The sequence below is a fragment of the Muscardinus avellanarius genome, assembly GCF_963383645.1.
Source record: "Muscardinus avellanarius genome assembly, chromosome: 20".
Taxonomy (NCBI): Eukaryota; Metazoa; Chordata; class Mammalia; order Rodentia; family Gliridae; genus Muscardinus; species Muscardinus avellanarius.
This window is the reverse complement of record NC_137806.1, coordinates 35,749,278-35,769,101: the sequence shown is the minus strand read 5'-3', so window position 1 is coordinate 35,769,101 and position 19,824 is coordinate 35,749,278. Positions and strand designations below refer to the sequence as shown.

Below are 19,824 nucleotides of genomic sequence, written 5' to 3'. Positions count from 1 at the left end.
AATACCGAGATTACAGGCATGCATCACCAAGCCTGGCTTACAAATTTGACTTTTAAACAAAGGATCAACACATCACCTAATCCAGGACTTGGTACATAGACAACTGAACCCAGCCAGGTTTGAAGGAGCTGTGCTAAGCAGCCACACCACTCACTTAAGCACCACCAGGCAGATGCTACACTACCAGCTTCGACAGAGAAGTGCCGATACAGACTCCTGGCCCCTCCGCCTCAAACAGTTGCCCCTGAACCCTTCACAGTAAAGATCTGCCAGCCTGCAACCACTTATTTTCCAAAATGTTAACTTTTCTTTAGGACCAATGAATTGCTTACCAGTTTTGCTTCAAGTCCAGATACCGAATGTTGACCCCTTCTTTAATAGCTTCATAGTTACTTTCAGATCCCTACACGGAAATGCCAAAACATGAGCTGCCTGACCACAGGAAGCATTTCACCTCTGTACCCCAGCACCTAGTGAAGCACTCAACACCAGCTCCAGCAGGTGCTCAACGGGCAGTGTGCATCCCTTAACTCTGTAAGGAAGTGAATTGTAAGCTCCCCCTTGTGTGGAGACTGCACACTCAACACCAGCTCCAGCAGGTGCTGAAAGACAGTGTATATCCTTTAACTCTGTAAGCAAGTGAACCATGAGCTCCCACGTATATGGAGACGACATACTTCTCTCATCCGATGGCTATACACTGTGTTTATTACATTGAAATGGGTTCAAATAATAGAAGGGAAAAAGCACAGTGTGACGTGACCATGAATCACAGAGACAAATGCAGTCATTCCTTACCCAAATAGCATCAGTGATGTTCTCCTTGAGGGTTCTGTGGATGTCCCAGCTGTAAGCTTGTCTTTCTGAAGAGTCATCCAATTCCCATTTACTGATGTTTGAGCTCGTGAGGCTATAGAAGCTCGACCTTCCTCTGTCCCAGAGAACACCGGAAAGCTGAGAGGAGAGGAAAAGGGAGTCATGCTCAGGGACTGAATCCAACGAGCAAACCCAGCTCACATGCTGCAAGGCTCTGTGACTAGCACTCCAGCAGAACCTGCACTCAGTGACCTAGCCACAGATCCCTGCCTGTACTTCTGCAGAGAGGCAGGCTGCTCTGCCACGGACTTCTGTAGGCAGGCTCTGTCAATAGCACAAAGACGAGACGCTGAGACCTAGGTCACAGACACCGGACTTAAAGGGGGTTAAAAAAAAAAGCACCACGTATCCCCTCTGGTTTACGATATTCTGTTCAGTGATGTCAGACCAGATGGCCTATCTCTGTAAAGATAAGGGAGCATGAACTAAATATAAGACCGGGAGTCTGGGGGATGGGAAGCAGTGTAGGACACTTCACCACACTCCCCTTTAGAGTGTGGTACTTTCTCTGTTGCTATGCAATAAACTGCTTAGCTTTGCAACGGAGATTTTCTGGCATTTTATTTTAGTGTGTGTGTGTGTGTGTGTGTGTGTGTGTGTGTGTGTGTCACAGGGGATTGAATCTGGGGGCAGTCTACCTCTGAGCTACACCTCCACCCCCATTTTATTTTTATTTGGAAACGGGGTCTTGCTAGGTTGATAAGAGTTTCACCTCTTGCCGAAGCTGTCCTCAAACCTGTGATCCTCTTGTCTCAGTCTCCCAAGACTGGGATTACAAGTGTGCCACCACACCTGGCTTCCAGCTATTTATTTCTATACTGAGTCAGAAAAGAACCCAGAGCGTGGTGCCCCCCCTCCCCCAACTGTAACATCAGGACTCGAAGGAGTAAATGGTCCTGAAGTACACCTTGAAAGGGAGGTGAGGGCGGGAAGCTTGGGAAGAGCAGAGTTTGGAGATGTAAAACTACAGGGTCCTCAGAAGCCCTGATAAACAGGGAGGAAAAATCTTTAAAAACAAAATGATAACCAGGCATGGTGGCACATACTTGTAATCCCAGCATTTTGGAAGCTGAGACAGGAGAACTGTGGTTCGTGGACAGCCTCAGCTACTACTTAGTGAGGCCCTTTGCAACTCAGTTTGACCCTGTTTCAAAATAAAGAATAAAAAATAAAGCTGGGGGTGTCACTCGGAGGTAGAATGCCCCTGGGTTCCATCCCCAGACTGAAAAAAAATTATAAAAAAAAAACTGATAAACAACTTAGTGAGACCCTGTTTACAAGTAAAAAATAAAACAGGTCTGAGAGCGTAGCCCAGAGGTAGAAGGACTCTGGGTTTCATCCCCAGTACCACAAAACAAACAAACAAGACTAAAACACATGTAATCACAAGAAAGGAGGAGTAGATACTTTGCTTCTAGACCTGTTAAGTTTTAGGTTCAAAGACCACTCAAGGAAGCAGGTACCAGGAGCTACCTGCAACAGAGGGCAGCAATTAGAGCACCCAGTGCTCACACACGTTCGTGCATACAAGGCTAGCCAATCCTTAGAAAACAGTTGAGAGTTTACTAAATAGCTTTAACTCATGGGGAGGTAATGTCAATGTTCCAAAAAGTTTTTTTTTTTCTTTTGCAGGTCTGGGTATGGAACCCAGGTGCATTCGACCTCTGAGCTACACCCCGATTTTTTTTTTTTTTTTGGTACTGGGGGGTTCTTGGAAGCCCTTCTACATCCGGGCTACACTCCCAGACCTACTTTTATACTTTTTATTTGGAAACAGGGTCTCTTAAGGCAGCGCGGCTGGCTTTGAACCTACGCGATTCTCCTGTCTCCACCTCCTGTCTCCACCTCCCAAGCGTAGGGATTACAAGTGTGCGCCACCACGCCCAGCCCCTGCTCTATTTTTATTCTTTAACTTGAAGCAAGGTCTCACTAAGTTAGGGAGGGCCTCACTAAGCTGAGGCTCTCTGTGAACCGTGATCCTCTGGTCTCAGCCTCCTGAATGCTGGGATTACAAGCATGTGCCACCACGCCCAGCTACAAAAAAACCTTTCAACTTTGATTTCAGTAAGAAATCAGATTGTAAGCCAGGAGTGGTGGTGCATACTTGTACTCCTAGTACTTGGGAGACTGAGATAGAAGGATTGCAGGTTTGAGTAGTCTCAGCAAGTAGTTAGACTTGCATCAACCTAGCAAGACCTTATTTCAAAAAAGAAGAAATCAGGTTAAACTTACCATAAGATCACTACTAGGAGACAAAATTCCAAAAAGGGAAGAAACCTTTCTACCGATTCCTGAAAGCATGCCTTGCCCCTGAGGCAGGATATGCTGATGGATCTTCCCAGAGCTTTCTGGTATCAACCGAATTAGCTGGCTTCCCACTGAAGACAAGATGAAACTTCCTCCCTGTGAACAAATACTGTCAGATTAGCTCAAGGAGACAACTGATTCTAAGATAAAGAGAACTAACAAAAAATCTGAGCCAGTGTGGTGGGGCATCCTTTAAACACAGCTGCTCAGACAGGTTCAAAAAATCATGTTAACAGACCTCCCTCACTTCCTCTTTTGGTCCTGGGGATTACAACCCAGGAGCACTCTGCTTCCTAGCTACACTCCCAGACCTTTTTATTTTTTATGAAGCAGGGTCTGGACGAGTTTCTGAGGCTGGCCGCATACCTGTGATTCTCCTGTCTCAGCTTGTCAAGTAACGTGCTATGCACTCAGCAGACTTTATTACTATAGTAAACTACAGGGTAGACATTGAAATGTCCAGATTTTAGGCTAGTCCTATAAAATGTTTCTAAAAGCAACAAACACTACTTGCTGTCACCCAGTACAAACATCTCAGAGCCCCAGGAGGCCTGCTTCGTAGGCTGTTCAGATCGCAGGCCCTTCCATTCACCTCCTCCTGGTCTGCCTGGTCCTCACTGGGCCTGCGGCTGTTCATGAACCACATTCCAGCCCTTCAAACCCCACTGCCAAACCCAGATAAAGTAAGGCAGTCCATCACACACCTGCACTGCCGTCAGAAACCTGCAAGTCTTGTCTCCTCCCAAGTCCACGCACGCCTCAGTGTAGGTGGCCTCCCCAGCCAGGCTCGGCCAGTAGCGGATGGATCCTTCTCTGGTGGCCACCATGACAGAAACAGCCTTAAAACATAACCAGAGTGCAGTCAGCAATCAACAAAAGAAGGCCTCGAAACCAAGATGACACTGATAAAATCAGAAAAAAGAATTCTTTAGAAGCCAGGTGTATGGCGCATGCTTGTAATCCCAGTACTTGGGAGGCTGAGACAAGAGGATCCGGGTTTTGTGGACAGCCTCAGCTACTTAGTGAGGCCCTCTACAACTTAGTGAGACCCTGTTTCAAAATAAAGAATAAAAAATAGGGCTGGAGCCAGGTGTGGCGGCACACGCCTGTAATCCCATCACTTGGGAGACTGAGACAGGAGGATCAAAGCCAGCCTCAGCTACTTACTGAGGCTCTCAGCAACTCAGTGAGACCCTGTTTCCAAATAAAAGTATAAAATAGGTTTGGGAGTATAGACCGGAGGTAGAAAAGTCCCTGGGTTCCACCCCCAGTACAATAAATAAATAAATAGAAAAAAATTAGGGCTGGGAGTGTATCTTTGAAGGTAGAATGCCCTTGAGTTCAATCTCCATTACTGCAAAAAGAACTCTTTAAAACTTATTATAATTATCAAATAGTAAAGCCAAGTTTTCCTTTGTTGTAAAGGTTTAGTTTTATTTTTTGGTACAGGGGATTGAACCCAGGAGCATTCTACCTCTGGGGTATACCCTCATTTCCCCCACCTTTTTTTTTTTTGCAGTACTGGGGATGGAATCCAAGGGTATTCTACCTCCGAGCTACAGTCCCAGCCCTATATTTATTCTTTATTTTGAAACAGGGTCTCACTGAGTTGCAAAAGGTCTAAGTAGCTGAGACTGTCCATGAACCATGATCCTTCTATCTCAGTCTCCCAAATGCTGAGATTACCAGTATGTGCCACTACAACCAGTTTCCCTTTTTATTCTGAAACGGGGTTTTGTGAAGTTGCTGAGGCTGGCCTCAAACCTGCAATCTCCTGTTGCAACCTCCCAAGTTTTGGGATTACAGATGTGTGCCACCACATCCAGCTAATTTTGTGGATTTTAATAAGAGGGGTCCAGTGCAGTTTCATCACCCCAAAACCTCCTAGTGCCAGCCAGCACCTTTTCCATCCTAACCTTGGCAACTACTCTTTCCATCATTATAGCCTGTCGCTTTAAAACTGTCAGAAAAGGAAATCATAAGGAATATAGCCAGGTACAGAGGCACATACTTGTAATCCCAGTACTTGGGATGCTAAAACAGGAGGATTGCAGGCTTGAGGCCAGCTTCAGCAACTTAGTGAGATTTTCAGCAATAAAAAGTGCTGGGGGCGTAGCTCGGAGGTAGAATGCTCCTGGGTTCATTCCCGAGTACCCATTCCCCCAGAATGTAAACACCAATACCAGTATCCATCCATCCATCTTTCTTTCTTTCTTTTTGTGGTACTGGGGGTGGAACCCAGGGCTTTTCTACCTCTGGGGTATACTCCCAGACCTATTTTATACTTTATTTGGAAAAGGGTCTCACTAAGTTCCTGAAGCTGGCTTTGAACCTGTGCGATCCTCCTGTCTCAGACTCCCAAGTGCTGGAATTACAAGCGTGTGCCACCACACCTGGAGATGCCAGCAGTTTTAACCGGCTTCCACGTCACCACAGGTGCCAGGAATGTTTGGTTTGCTGCTGGGTAGACTCCACGACATGAGTCTACCAGTTCAGCTCACCCGCCATTTACTAAAGGGTGCTTGGGTTCTTCCCACCTTTGGCTATCACAAACAAAATGGCCATGGCAATTGTGCATGACTTTGTGTAACGTGGGTTTCCATTTCTCTAAGGTCAACAGCCAAGAATGAAGCCGCTGGTCACATGGCACGTGTACCTTCACCAGCGGCTGTACCATTCTGTACCCATCAGCGGTAAGGGTTCTAGGCGCGCCATCCTCGTCAGCACCTCAGAGGCACATGCAGTGGGATTTCATGTCTCTAAGCATTCTCGAATGTCAAACACCTCTTCACGTGCTTGTCTGCCATCCTTGCACCCTCTCTGGTAAAGTGTTTATCCAAGACTTACGTCCTGCTTTAGGTCTGGACTGTTTTCTTATCAGGTTTGAGAGTTCTTTTATATTATGAACATTCATTGATACAAGACTCAAATATTTTCTCCCAATCTGTAACATGCCTCTTCATTTTCTTAAGCAAAGTTTTATACTTTCATCTTATTTTAATAATAGTCTTACCAATTTTTTTCTTCTATGGATCATAACTTCTAAGAACTGTGCTTAACTTCAGATCATGATTTTTCTCCTGTTTTTCTAAAATTGCTAGTTTTACATTTAGATCTATGGTTGGAGAAAGTTCAGTTTTTGAAAATTACAGATGACCGACTGTCACAAGGCTATTTCCTGAAAAGACCAAGCTTCCTCCACCGAGGTGCCTTCTCACTTGTCTCCACTCCTGTGGCCCCGTTGTGCGGCTCCGCAACCACTCGCTGCTCTGGTCCACAGACCCACCCCCAGCCACCTCTGTGCTAATGACACAAAGTCTTCATTTCTGTACTTCATGGTTATGCTTCAAAACTGGGCTGGATGTTTCCTCCAACTTTAGCTTGTCCTTCTTCCAAAAAGTCTATTTCAATAAGCTCTTAGTCACCCACCTGAATAGAATGAGCTTCACCTGAGGTGGCAGCGTAGGAAAGAGCCACAAGGTCAGCAGTCCAGTGGGAGTCACTAGGCGGCAGCTGAAGTTCTTTGCAAACAGAGAGCTGCAGGATGAACCCAAACAGGGAGTCTTTTACATCAAACCCAATGTTTTGAATATGCCTCTGACTTCTCTATTTCCTTTCTCTGTGTATCTTAGATTCTGACTCATTACCATTCCACAAATAACTCTTTCTTTTCACAGCTCTTCGATCAGACTTTCAAATAATTTTACAACAAAGTTTAGGAGACACAGCAACAGGAAAAGTTAAGAGCCACACTGGACCTGAATGCCAGCTCATCTAATCTCTTCCTGACCAGCGTCCACTGGTAAAGAGGAGCACTTAGGTTTCCTATGAAACTTTCCCAGTCTATTTGTTTATCTGACATGTCAAATCAGAGTCAGACATGGTGGCATGCTCCTGTAATCCCAGTACTTGATGTCTAAAACTGGATGGCAAGCCGGGCGTGGTGGCGCACGCCTGTAATCCCCGCGCTTGGGAGGCTGAGACAGGAGGATCGCCGCAGGTTCAAAACCAGCCTCAGCTACTTAGTGAGGCTCTCAGCAACTTAGTGAGACCCTGTTTCCAAATAAAAATATAAAAAAAGTCTGGGAGTATAGCCCGGAGGTAGAAAGCCTCTGGGTTCCACCCCCAGTACCAAAAAAAAAAAACAAAACCAAAACAAACAAACAAACAAAAACCCCAAAAAACTGGATGGCAGGTTTGAGGCCAGCATCAGCAACGTGGTGAGATCCGGTTTCAAAATAAAAAATAAAAGCTGGGAATGGTAGCATATGCTTGTAATCCCAGTACTTGGGAAGCTGAGCCCAGAGGACTGCAGGTTCAAACCCAGCCTCTGAGCCAGGTGTGGTGGTGCAGGCTTGTAATCCCAACGCTTGGAAGGCGAAGACAGGAGGATCACACAGGTTCGAAGCCAGCCTCAGCTACTTAGTGAGGTTCTCAGCAACTTAGTGAGACCCTGTTTCCAAATAAAGTATAAAATAGGTCTGGGAGTATAGATAGTCCAGAGGTAGAAAAGTCCCTGGGTTCCACTCCCAGTAACACACACACACACACACACACACACACACACACACACACACACAAAGCCAGTCTCTGCAACATAGTGAGGCACTCAGCAATCTAGTGAGATCCTATTTCCAAATAAGACTGTGCTGGGGATGTAGCTCAGAGGTAAAATGTCCCTGGGTTCAATCCCCAGTACCAATAAATAAATAAAGGATTAAATTAGCATGAGCAAAGAGTATATGAGGCAGCCTTGAAAACATTTCTCAGAAGCTGGGCGAGGTGGTACATGCTTGTAGTCCCAGTACTTGGGAGGCTGCCAGCCTCAGCTACTTAGTGAGGTCCTCCGCAACCTTGTGAGACCCTTTAAAAAAAAAAAAAATAGGGCTTTAAATGTAGCTCAGAGGTAGGATTCCCCTGGGTTCAATCCCCAGTTCTGAGAAGAAGAAAAAAAAAAAAAAAAAAAAAAGAAAGAAAAAGAAAAAAAGAAAGAAATCTTTCTCAGACTTCTAGCCAAATATCAAGATCCCTCTGGAAACTAGCACATCCCAGGACCTCTCCCTCACCTACCACTAACCACAAGCACCATTCCCCCAGTACAGAGGCCAGTAGACACGAGGAGTTCAGGCACACAGGAACTCAAGTTTCTTTCTTTCTTTCTTTCGGTTCTGGGGATTGACCCAAGGGCATTTTACCTCTGAGCTACATCCCCAGTGCTACTTATTTTTATTTTGAAACAGGGTCTCTTTAGGTTGCTAAGGATGGCCTTGAACTTGTCACTTTCCTGTTGCAGCCTCCCAAGTGCTGGGATTACAGGTGTGCCACCACACCCAGCTGGAGCCTGAGTTTTAATGAAACAAGGGCCTAGAGAATACTGAGAAGTACCAGAGACTCTGCCAGAATAAAGAGGCTTCTGAGGGCAAGCTATTGGACCCCAAAGGCCCCACTGTCAGAGGCTCACAACTGCAAGCCAACCTAGCAACTGGCATTATCCTACCTATTTTCTTAAACACCACCCTGCAGATTAACAAAATACAGTTCTATCTTCTCAGAAATAAGCACATTCAGCTTGCTAGCATAGATGGGAAGTGGTCTTAGACTTCACTAGGAAGACTGACCGGCACCATGCTCACTGAAAATGTCAATGTCTAGTTTTATTTGAGGTAAATAACACGGGTCTTGTTTAAAACTGTGTAAGAGCTTCATGTGCTAATGGTGCATCTGCAAAACACAGTCCACTGTCCTAAAACCTTACTTCTTTCTTCTTTGTGTGTGGTACTGGGGACTGAATCCAGGGGTATCCTACCTCTGAGTTACACCCCCAGCCCTACTTTATTTATTTTGAAACCAGGTTTAAATTGCAGAGAGACTTGCCAAGTTGCTGTAATCCTCTTGTATCAGTCTCCCAAGTAATGGGATTACAGGCATGCACCACCACACTCAGCTCCCAACTTTGTTCAGAATCAAGGCAAACATCTGCCCTGCAAAGTGGCTCACAAAAGAAAGGCTAGGACTCAGTCAGGCATGGTGGCGCAGGCTTGTAATCCCAGCATTTGGGAGGCTGAGACAGGAGGACCTTGGTTTGAGGACAGCCTCAGCTACTTAGTGAGGCCTTTTGCAACTCAGCGAGACCCTGTTTCAAAACAAAAATAGGGCTCGGGGTACCTCTCGGAGGTAGAATGCCCCTGGGTTCCACCCCCAGTACACCACACACACACTCACACACACACACCACCACCAACAAAGCAGAAAGGCCAGGGCTCTGCTCAGGGGAGCAGCACATAAGAGGAAGCTGAGCAGATGTGCTGGGCCAGCTGAATCATTGCTTCAAGAGAAAGGCTAGTATCACACAGAGACCATGTGGAGGCAGGAGCACACTGAGCCCAGCTGCAGACCTGAGAGAAGGCTGGCTTGGAGATGTGAACATCCTGAAGTGGGACGAGCAAAGAACAGCAAGGCCAAGCCACCTGGAGCGGAGCCCAGAACACCTTGAGGTTTAGGGGTCATGAGTCTTTTGGAATGGAATATACAGGCGTCAATATAAAAAAGTATTAAAGAAACTTCCCCCAGGATGCAAACATATGCACACTCAGTACTTCATAATACAAACTCTTGGTGCCCCAAGTCCTCCATCAGCCCTAAACAGTGAGGATAAAAGTGCAGAACCACTGGTGTCTCCACCAGCTCCTTCTAGCTCACTACCTTGGTGACAGGTGACAGAGTAATCTTCCAAACAAGGAGCTTCTCACTGCAGACCAGACAGGCCCATCCACCGTCATCTATGTGAACAGACAGCTGGTCATCAACTGAAAGACAAAGCAAGGTATGCGGTCAACCTTAAAACTGTTAAAAACTTAAAACTTTATTACCACCTTTCACCAAAACAGGGAACAGAAACACACACACAAAAGATTAATTCACAACAACAAAAAAATACTTCTGAAGGCTCAAGAATTACCAATGTTCCAGCCAGGAATGGTGGCGCACGCTTGTAATCCCAGTATTTGGGAGGCTGAGACAGGAGGATCACCGGTTCAAGGATAGCCTCAGCAAATAGTGAGACTTTCATCAACCTAGCAAGATCCTGTTTCAAAATTAAAAATAAATAAATAAATAAATAAATTGGGCTGGGGATGTAGCTCAGAGGTAGAATGCCTCTGGGTTCAATCCCTAGCACCACAAAAAGAAAAAAAAAAATTACCAATATCTTTAACAGGATATCCATTTGACTTTGATAATCACCTTTAGAAATATATCTAAACAGTCGGGCATGGTGGCGCACGCTTGTAATCCCCGTGCTTGGGAGGCAGAGACAGGAGGATCACGCAGGTTCGAAGCCAGCCGCGCGCTGGCTTAGGAGACCCTGTTTCCAAATAAAAATGTAAAAATAGGTCTGGGAGTGTAGCCCGGAGGTAGAAGGGCTTCCAGAAACCCCAGTACCACCAAAAAAAAAAAAAAAAAGAAAAGAAAAGAAAAGAAAAGAAAAAAAAAAAAAAAGAAATATATCCAAATACAATGTATTTGGCCCTAAGTTTGCTACTCCATAATTTTTGTTATAAGTAGATATAAGAATTCTTAAGAATATGATTTTCAAATAAGAGCTCCTTAGAGATATGACAATCCCACTATATGGAGAAACAAAGGACACTCTTCACTAAGTGATAAAACCAAGTTAATGTACTGCTGTCTTAATCACTGGTGCTAGGCCTCCACAAATGTGTTAAAGGCCCTGGAGATTTAATTCGTTTGAGCTGTGTTCTTTGATTAGAGGTAGGGTCAGGGGAAAAAATACAAAGCATCAGTACCCTAAAGTGAAGACATCAGATCTCGTCCAGGCCATGCACGGGCTTTCTGCTAAACAGGAGTATCCGCTCTGTAATGCCGTTTTTCCGGAAAGCACAGTAGTAGCTCCAGGTTCTAGGCTGGCAATCCCTGAGGGTCTGACTAACACAGTGTTTGGTAATTTCCCACACAAGAAGGAGCTTTTCAAGCTCCACCCTCTTCAGTGTACAAATTCTGACCTCGAGGAACTTGCTCCTCTGAATCCCTAAATGTGAGGCTATGATTTATTTGTTAACATGGTCTGGGTGACATAAACAGGAATATGCTAAAAGACCCGAATGCAATTTAAACTAAAATTTTCAGGGGAAAAGAAATAAAAAAATAATAAAACAGAACAATGCATGATGGAGGTTAGCAGATTAGTTCTGAAAATAACTTTCCCTAAGGCCCAGGTGCACTCTATCTTTGAGCTATATTCCCAGCCCTACTTTATTTTTGTTTTGAAAGAGGGTCTCCCTAGGTTGATGAAAGTCTGACTACTAACAATCTTCCAACAGCACTTCACATTGGTAGCATCATAAATTTGCACACTGGCTGAGATACTAGAGGATATAAAGAGGGAGGTGGGACTTGATTTTACTGTATTATTAAATTCAATAATATAAGGCACCAGATTGGTTTTTTTTTAAATGGGACCAAATCTTGCCTACAGAGCACTTAAACCCTTAACGACGGAGTGTGATTGTGCTAGAACAACTCATTTGCTTCTCAAGTTACACATCTCAGTTATGCTGAGTATAGACAGGTTCCTGTTCCTCTCCATGCAGGTGCAGGCTCGAAGGAAAGTCCACTGCCGATCTCCATGCCAGGCTCTGGTTTTGCTTTGAGTTGTTAACAGAGAAGAATGGAAGGCGATACCTACCCTCAGCCAATGTTAGGGCTTCCATGATTTTAACAGGGAGAGACGACCCAAATGTTTTCACATCATAATTCACAGACTCAGTTACTGAGTGGTGTGGGAATATCCGTGTAGGTGTTCCTCTAAAGAAAAGAGAGCACATTACTTCACTTAAAACATTTTCTCAAGCATGGTAATCCTAGTACTTGAAGGCTGAGACAGCATCATAGGTTTGAGGCCAATAGTGCATGGTAACTTGTGAGACTCTATTTCAAAATAAAAAACAAAATAGAGCTGGGGGTGTAGCTCAGAGGTAAAGCACTGCTGGGTTCCAACCCAATTAAAAAACAACAACAAAAACCAAAAACTCTATCCTAGTTTTTATGCATGCATCCACACAACAGAGATCTTTTTGTGTGTGTATGTGTTACTGGGGACTGAACTCAGAGGCATCTACCTCCAAGCCACACCCCCACCCCATTTCTACTTTTATTTTGAAAGAGGGTTTCACTAGGTTGATGAGAGTCTAGCTATTGTGCTGAAGCTGTCCTTGAACCTGCGATCCTCCTGTTTCAGCCTCCCAAGTATTAGGATTACAAGCATGCATCACCACACCCAGCCAAGGAGATATTTGATACATAAAATGAGGTGCAGCAGTGAAAAAAAGCACTGGCTCATGTACACTATGTACTTAAATGCAAATTATGGTGTAATTCAATGTTTTTTTATTTTTCAGTACTGGGAATGGACCCAGGGGCATTCGACCTCGGAGCCACACCCCCAGCCCCCTTTTATTATTAATTAATTAATTTTTTGGTGGTGGTACTGGGGATGAAACCCAGGGGCCTTCTACCTCCTGGCTACACTCCCAAACCTATTTTTATATTTTATTTGGAAACAGGGTCTCTTAAGCCAGCTAAGGCTGGCTTCAAACCTGTGCGATCCTCCTGTCTCAGCCTCCCGTGCCACCATGCCTGCCCAGCTTTATTCTTTATTTTGAAACAAGGTCTCACTAAGTTGCAGAAGGCCTCACTAAGTAGCTGAGGCTGTCTGTGAATCAAGATCCTCCTGTCTCAGCCTCCCAAATGCTGCGATTACAAGTGTGCGCTACCACGCCCAGCTTCAATGGAGTTTTTATTAATTAAAAAAACAACTGACAGCACTGAGGGGAAACCTGGTTTAGACCCTAAGCTCAGTAATTAGATACATACCTTTATTCACTTTAAACTCCTCACCACTACGTGAAATAAGAAGACTGGACTAGACCAGTGTTTTTCAAACTGAAAACCATTTGATGGTCTCAACAACTAAGAATATAAAACAGCAATCTTTATCACATTTGATAGCAAGAAATGGACTGTAAACATTGTTATGGGACCCTCTGAAAGGTTCGAGCCGCTGCCCCGCAGGGGTCGGGGCTGGAAGCTAGGAGCCGGAGCCCTGTGATTCCGAGAGGGGACCACGCCTCTCGATCAGAGAGAAGCGGGATCAGAGAGAAGCCAGATAGAGAGACAGAGGGACACGCTCTCCCCCACTAGCCCCCGCGGGGGCTGGCGGTTGACTCCCCACGAATAAAGGCATCCATACCACCTATAATGAATTTCCGTGTGTATCTGTGCGCGAATGGGACCCACCGCATCTTTAATTATTAATCACCCTCAAGCTCTTTTCAAGCTCTATAATTGTAAAAACCTGCTAGATCTGTACAACAAGCAATGGAAGAAGCACCTGCTGACACTGTCCCTACCACAAACTCACAGGAGCAGCTACATCTCTTCTTAGCACTCAGGAAAATGGGGGTAGTGTTACCAGTATAAAAGTTCTTCCATCAAGATGTGTGTGGTGGTGCACACCGGTAATCCTAATATTTGGGAGGCTGAGATAGGAGAAACACAGGTTTGAGGTCAGTTTTAGCAACTTACTGAGTCTCTGTTACAAGATAAAATAAGTAAAAAGAACTGGAGTGTAGCCCAGAGAAAGAATGTCCCTGGGTTCAATCCCCAGTAATCAAACAAACAGCTGTTCTGTCTCCTACTGGGAACTAAACAAGGAAGTGCACACAATGATCAGGGTTGTGTTCCTGAAAGTAGTAACAAAGGTGTTTCTTTAAATGGTCACAAGAGTGAGAAATTTTTCAAGACTACCACAAATATATTAAATAAGATACAGCAGCTGGGCGTGGTGGCGCACGCTTGTAATCCCTGTGCCTGGGAGGCTGAGACAGGAGGATCGCACAGGTTCAAAGCCAGCCTCAGCTCCTTAGCGAGGCTCTCAGCAACTTGGTGAGACCCTGTTTCCAAATAAAGTATAAAATAGGTCTGGGAGTATAGCCCGGAGGTAGAAAGCCCCTGGGTTCCACCCCCAGTACCACCAAAATAAATAAGATACAGCCTTTATTCTGGCTTTTCTCCAAAGGAACAGAAAACACAAGATCAGCATTTTGAAGAGCACTTTGGAGTTAAGTATACAGTGTATTCTCTAAAAATAATTTATCTTTAGAGTACTGCAAAGCTATGTAGGTTAAGCTTTAATCATAAGCTTGAGTGTCTGCTGCTTTCCTGCAGAGTAAGATTCATTCTTGAAAGGTGGACTCAGAAGAGACTGCAGAACAAGACACTGCCTGCTTCTGCAGTTCGAGGTCAGCTGTGAATGTTGGGAGGTGGGCTACCTTACCTTACATGCCTTTGGCATATAATCTAATTGCAAAGCTAAATTCTGCGGCGCAAAGCTCTTTAATCACCAGTAGGCACCAATGGCCAATTCGTACGGTAACATTAGGTAACAATTCTGCCAGGAGTGAGGTTCTGGTCTCCGCCGACCCTTGACATCCGCATCGGGGCTTCTAATGGGATCCCTCGGCCTCCCCAGGACTGGGGCCGCCCTCCCCCGCCGTCCCGGGCCCCAGGCTTCTGCCATCGCGTGAGCCCGCTGGGCGAGACCCGCCGGGCGGCCACTTACCGCGAGCTCAGCGAGCTCCGCCGGCCCACGGGGGAGAAGAGCCCGGGCGAGCCCACCGCGGAGCCCAGGGACAGCCCCCTTCTGCTGGCGGCGCGGGGCGTGGACCCCGGCCCGACTCCGGCAAGGGGGCCCCTGCGAGACCCGGGCCCCGGCGTCCGCGGAGAAGAGACCGCCGGGAACATGGCCGTAAGGAGCGGCGGAGGACCGGCAGCAAACGAAGGCTGAGAGCCCGAGCCTCGCGCGCGCGAGCTTAAACACCCGAGAAGGCGCGTGGTGATGACGCCACAGCGCTGCGCCGAGCTCCGGGCGCGAAGTACTGACGCAAGGCGCAGCGCGGAGCTGCAGGGCGTGGCCGGAGCGGGCGGGAAGGCGCGAGGCTATGACGCAACTCAGCAGGAACCCGTGGGCGTGGTCAGAGGGAAGGTGGGAAAGCGCAAGGGAAGATGCCAGCGCCAAGCCTGGCACCCGGCGGAGTTGGGGGCTCAAGCGTGGCGATGACGCCACCAGCGAGGGGCCAGGTGTGGGCGGCGTCCCCAGTAGCTTTGGGCGGCTGCGAGGACCCTTGGCGGCCACTCTTTTTCTCCTGTCTTGCCTGTGCCTGACAGGTGCGCTGGGCGGGCGAGCCAGGCGCCGCCCTTGGCCTCTTCTGCTGGCTGACCATTGCCAACGCAGTATTTGCCAGGCTCCTTTTGGCCAGTGTTGTTCCGCTACTAATCTCCAAAGTGTAAAAAGCAGTCGATCCTGGGTGCTGCACAGGCACTCAGGCGGGAGGGGAGGCAACTGTCACACTGCACACACACACACACACACACACACACACACACACACACCGCGCCCTTTGTCCTGATGATTAACCTATAGTAAGAAAGTAAAGGAAATCACGGCCTTCAGCCTTAGAAGCCCTAGAGGCAACTGAGGCCTTTGGCCTTAGAAATACACAGAGGCAATCAGCGCCTGTTTACCTCCTCTTATTGTGACCTGGCCTGGGTATAGAAAAGGTAAACTCTTAAGTGCGGCCTCACCCATAATTGATGGCCAACCACCATAACCCAACACAGCAGAGGTGGGAAAAGATAAATCATTAACCTCTGCACTTAGTAAGCACACTCTCCGGAGACAAAGACACGGCCTAGCACACACACACATACACAAAATTTAAAAGTATGTTACTAAGCCAGGCGTGGTGGCGCACGCTTGTAATCCCAGCATTCGGGAGGCTGAGACCTGGAGGATCACGGTTCGCGGACAGCCTCAGCTACTTAGGCCCTCTGCAACTCAGTGAGACCCGGTTTCAAAATAAAGAATAAAAAATAGGGCAGGGGTGTAGCTCAGAGGTCAAATGCCCCCTGGGTTCCATCCCCAGACCTGCAAAAAAAAAAAAAAAAAAAAAAAAAAGTAAGTTACTAGCCTGTTGCCTTGGTAACGCTGATAAGACCATAACAATATAAAATCTTTATTTAAAGGCAAGGGATGGGGAAGCAGGGAAGTTTCATTTTCAGGCTTTCCAGCATGCTGTTTTTTCTTCCCTTTCTATTTCCTACTGATTTTGTAATAAAAATTGTTAAAGCTACACCAACCTGTTTATTAACTTTAATTTCCCTCCTCAAAAAATTCTAGAAAGAGCCCACAGGGCTGTCACCACCTCTGTCACGGCCTTTGTGGTCTAACTTTGGCTGGCTTTCCCCTTTCTGCTCTAGTAATTCCCGCTTGCACTCCACACTGCAAGAATAAGAAGCCCCCTGTTCCCCTTCCAGCCAGGGCACTGTATCTCCTGGGCTGCCTGCCCTGCCCCTCAGCCCAGCAGGTACCTGTCTGCCTCATGCATTGTCTTTGGTGCTGCCTCTCAGTGAACTTTCCACAGGCCAGATGTCTCCTTATCCTGTCCTCTCCATTTTTATTCTATACGATACTTTTGTGTTCATAGCTCTTTTTTTGTGTGTGTGCAGTACTGGGATGGAACCTGGGGGCATTCTGCCTCTGAGGTACACCCTTAGCCCTATTTTTTTATTCATTATTTTGAAGCAAGGTCTCACTAGGTTGCAGAGGGCCTCACTATGTATAGCTGAGGCTGGCCACAAACTCGGATCCTCCTGTCTCAGCCTCCCAAGTACTGGAATTAAAAGCATGTGACACCATTCCCAGCTCAGACATAGCAAGTTTTCTTTTCCCCCAGTACTGGCGATGAAACCCGGGGGTATTTCTCCTCCAAGCCCCTCAGCCCTATTTTTCTTTATTTTGAAACAGGGTCTCACTGAGTTGCAAAGGGCCTCACTAAGTAGCTGAGGCTGTCTGTGAACCGCGATCCTCCTGTTTTAACCTCCCAAATGCTGGAATTACAAGCGTGCACCACCACACCCAGCTCATAGCTGTTTCTTAAGGAGCTATTTTATTCATTCTTGAACAGGAACACCCCCAGAGTCCAGGTATATGCCTAGTAATGAGATTTAGAAAACAGAACACTCACCAAACTGAAGCAACTCGGCAGAACAGCTATAGGTAGCACACCAGTGAAGACTATAGGTAGCACACCAGTGAAGACTATAGGTAGCACACCAGTGAAGACTATAGGTAGCACACCAGTGAAGACTATAGGTAGCACACCAGTGAAGACATCAGTGATCTTCAGCAGGAAGGGAAGGAAAGGAACTTCCAATTATGACTCACTTTCTACATTTGTAAAGTTAGATTTTTCTTTATTCCTGAGCCTATAGCAAATTCTAGTAGGAAACGGAATGTAGTACAGAGTGTTACTAGAGGTGACAGACACAGGTAAAGCTTACTATAAATTTTAATCTGTGATATAAAATGTTGCTTAAAGATACACTTCAACATTTTATATTAGAAAAAAAATTAAAAAGTATTAAAATGTAAAGTTTGATTTATAAGCATCAATTTCAATTTTTGAAATGCTTGTGTGGAACAGAGATTTCCCTAGGACCTGACCTCCTATTTGGTTTGTCTTCGGAAAACCACACTGCAACACAAAATAAAGAATGCTCGGGCCGCGTGTTACAGTGACTGTCATGGTGCACTGTCTCGGGGCACACTGCAGTCTCATCCACTGACGAATTCCATTCAGCAATAAGTGCCCTTATGTGGAGCAAGCTGTAATACTCTGCTTCGCAGGTAATGGTGGTTCCTTCTTCTGTATGGTCAGGACTAATGGACACTTGGGCATGGGGGATCCACGTGCACCCACATCTGACACCCTCAGTTAGCAAAGCACTTCTTGAGACACAAGCACACTCGCAGCACCGATACAGAATAGGACACGTGCCTGTCAGCACAGCTCCAGGATCATGAGATGTTCAGGTAAGGAAGACTACAACCACAAAAAGGGGAAAGGCTACTAATGTCTTCTCAGGACAGTGCCACAACCTTCAGTCTCCTTGTTATTCTGTGGAGAAGTAAGGGCTTCTAAACTTTCTCCAAATGTTGTAAGACTAGCTGTGCCTGGTGGTGCACACCTGTAATTCCAGTACTTGGGAGCAGGAGGATTGTAGGTTCAAGACTAGCCTCAGCAACTTGTTTCTAGTGAGATCTTGTTTCAAAACAAAAATTAAAAAGGATTGAGCTGTAGCCTCAGTGTTCAATCCCTTGTACCACAAAGAGAAAAAAAACCTAAGGCTAAAGATTATAGCTATATTATTCATATTTTAGCCTTAAGAAAATCTCAAAAGTATTAAAATGTAAAGTTTAATTTGGGAATTATGGGGTTTTTTGTGATACTGGGGTTCCTGGAAGCCCTTCTACCTCCGGGCTACACTCCCAGACCTATTTTTATGTTTTTATTTGGAAATAGGGTCTCCTAAGCCAGAGAAACTGGCTTCAAACCTGCGCGATCCTCCTGTCTGCCTCCCAAGCACGGGGATTACAAGCGTGTGTCACCACGCCCAGCTCGGGAATTATGTTTTTGACAGATAATTTTCAAAATATATTCCTGAGACAACTCCAATGCAAACTTTATTTTTATCTGTTTTCTTGATTGTACATACCTAACAGTTTGTGCCTTCCTTCCCAAAAGTACTCTTAAAAATGAACATCTGGATAAGGAAAACGGGAGCTTCTCTGTTCAAAGGCTGGCACTTTCCCCCTTTTAAAACACATGAGGGTTCCAGGTGCCGAAAGTTGAGCTTGAGCACATGCAGTCACACCCCATAGGACACAGGCCTGGATTCACACTGCTGCAGACGTGGGCACGGGCACACAAACATTCCCTCCCTGCCCTCTTACCCTAACATGTTTCTGTCTGCATGTTAGACAGGTGCATTTCATGAGATTATCAGGTACAGTGAGGGCTAGACTTTCATTTTCTGTTACTCTTATCTAGTAAAATAAGACCTGAAGTAGCCAGGCAAGGTGGCACACATGCTTGTAATCCCAGCATTTGGGAGGCTGAGACAGGAGAATCACGGTTTGTGGACAGCCTCAGCTGCTACTTAGTGAAGCCCTTTGCAACTCAGTGAGACCCTGTTTCAAAATAAAGAATAAAAAATGGGGCTGGGGGTGTAGTTTGGAGGTCGAATGCCCTTGGGTTCTATTCCCAGTACCAAAAAAAAAAAAAAAAAAAAAAATTAGACCCGAAGTATGTCACAGAGTTTTCTACACTGGTCTAAAATAATCAGTTTTTGCCAGGCGTGGTGGTGCATGCTTGTAATCCCCATGCTTGGGAGGCTGAGACAGGAGGATCGCGCAGGTTCGAAGCCAGCCTCGCTGGCTTAAGAGACCCTCTTTCCAAATAAAATATAAAATAGGTCTGGGAGTGTAGCCTGGAGGTAGAAGCCCCCTGGGTTCCATCCCCAGGACCACCAAAAAAAAAAAATAAATAAATAAATAAAATCAGTTTTTTAAAAATTTATAATTCCATTTTGAAGGTTGTCATTTAATAATATCTTTAAGAACAGACAAAAGAAAATGAGGTGCCGTGCTATATTAACTAAAATATTCTGAGGTAAAGGAGAGTATAAAACCCCGAAAATAATTTCAGTGCTATGAACACTTAG

At 45.8% G+C, this 19,824-nt stretch overlaps 1 protein-coding gene across 1 annotated transcript in view; it reads right to left on the bottom strand.

Moving 5' to 3' along the window:
* NUP133 (nucleoporin 133) overlaps positions 1-15,003 on the bottom strand; it is a gene marked incomplete at both ends in the record, with an annotated part of 43,837 nt that extends 28,834 nt beyond the window's left edge. Inside the window, 8 exons of the mRNA XM_080716941.1 lie at positions 333-403; positions 799-954; positions 3,109-3,279; positions 3,888-4,022; positions 6,613-6,720; positions 9,886-9,989; positions 11,888-12,006; positions 14,822-15,003. Coding sequence (XP_080573067.1) covers positions 333-403; positions 799-954; positions 3,109-3,279; positions 3,888-4,022; positions 6,613-6,720; positions 9,886-9,989; positions 11,888-12,006; positions 14,822-15,003 — 1,046 coding nt within the window. The remainder of the gene's footprint in view (positions 1-332; positions 404-798; positions 955-3,108; positions 3,280-3,887; positions 4,023-6,612; positions 6,721-9,885; positions 9,990-11,887; positions 12,007-14,821) is intronic.
* Between the last annotated feature and the right edge of the window lie 4,821 nt (positions 15,004-19,824).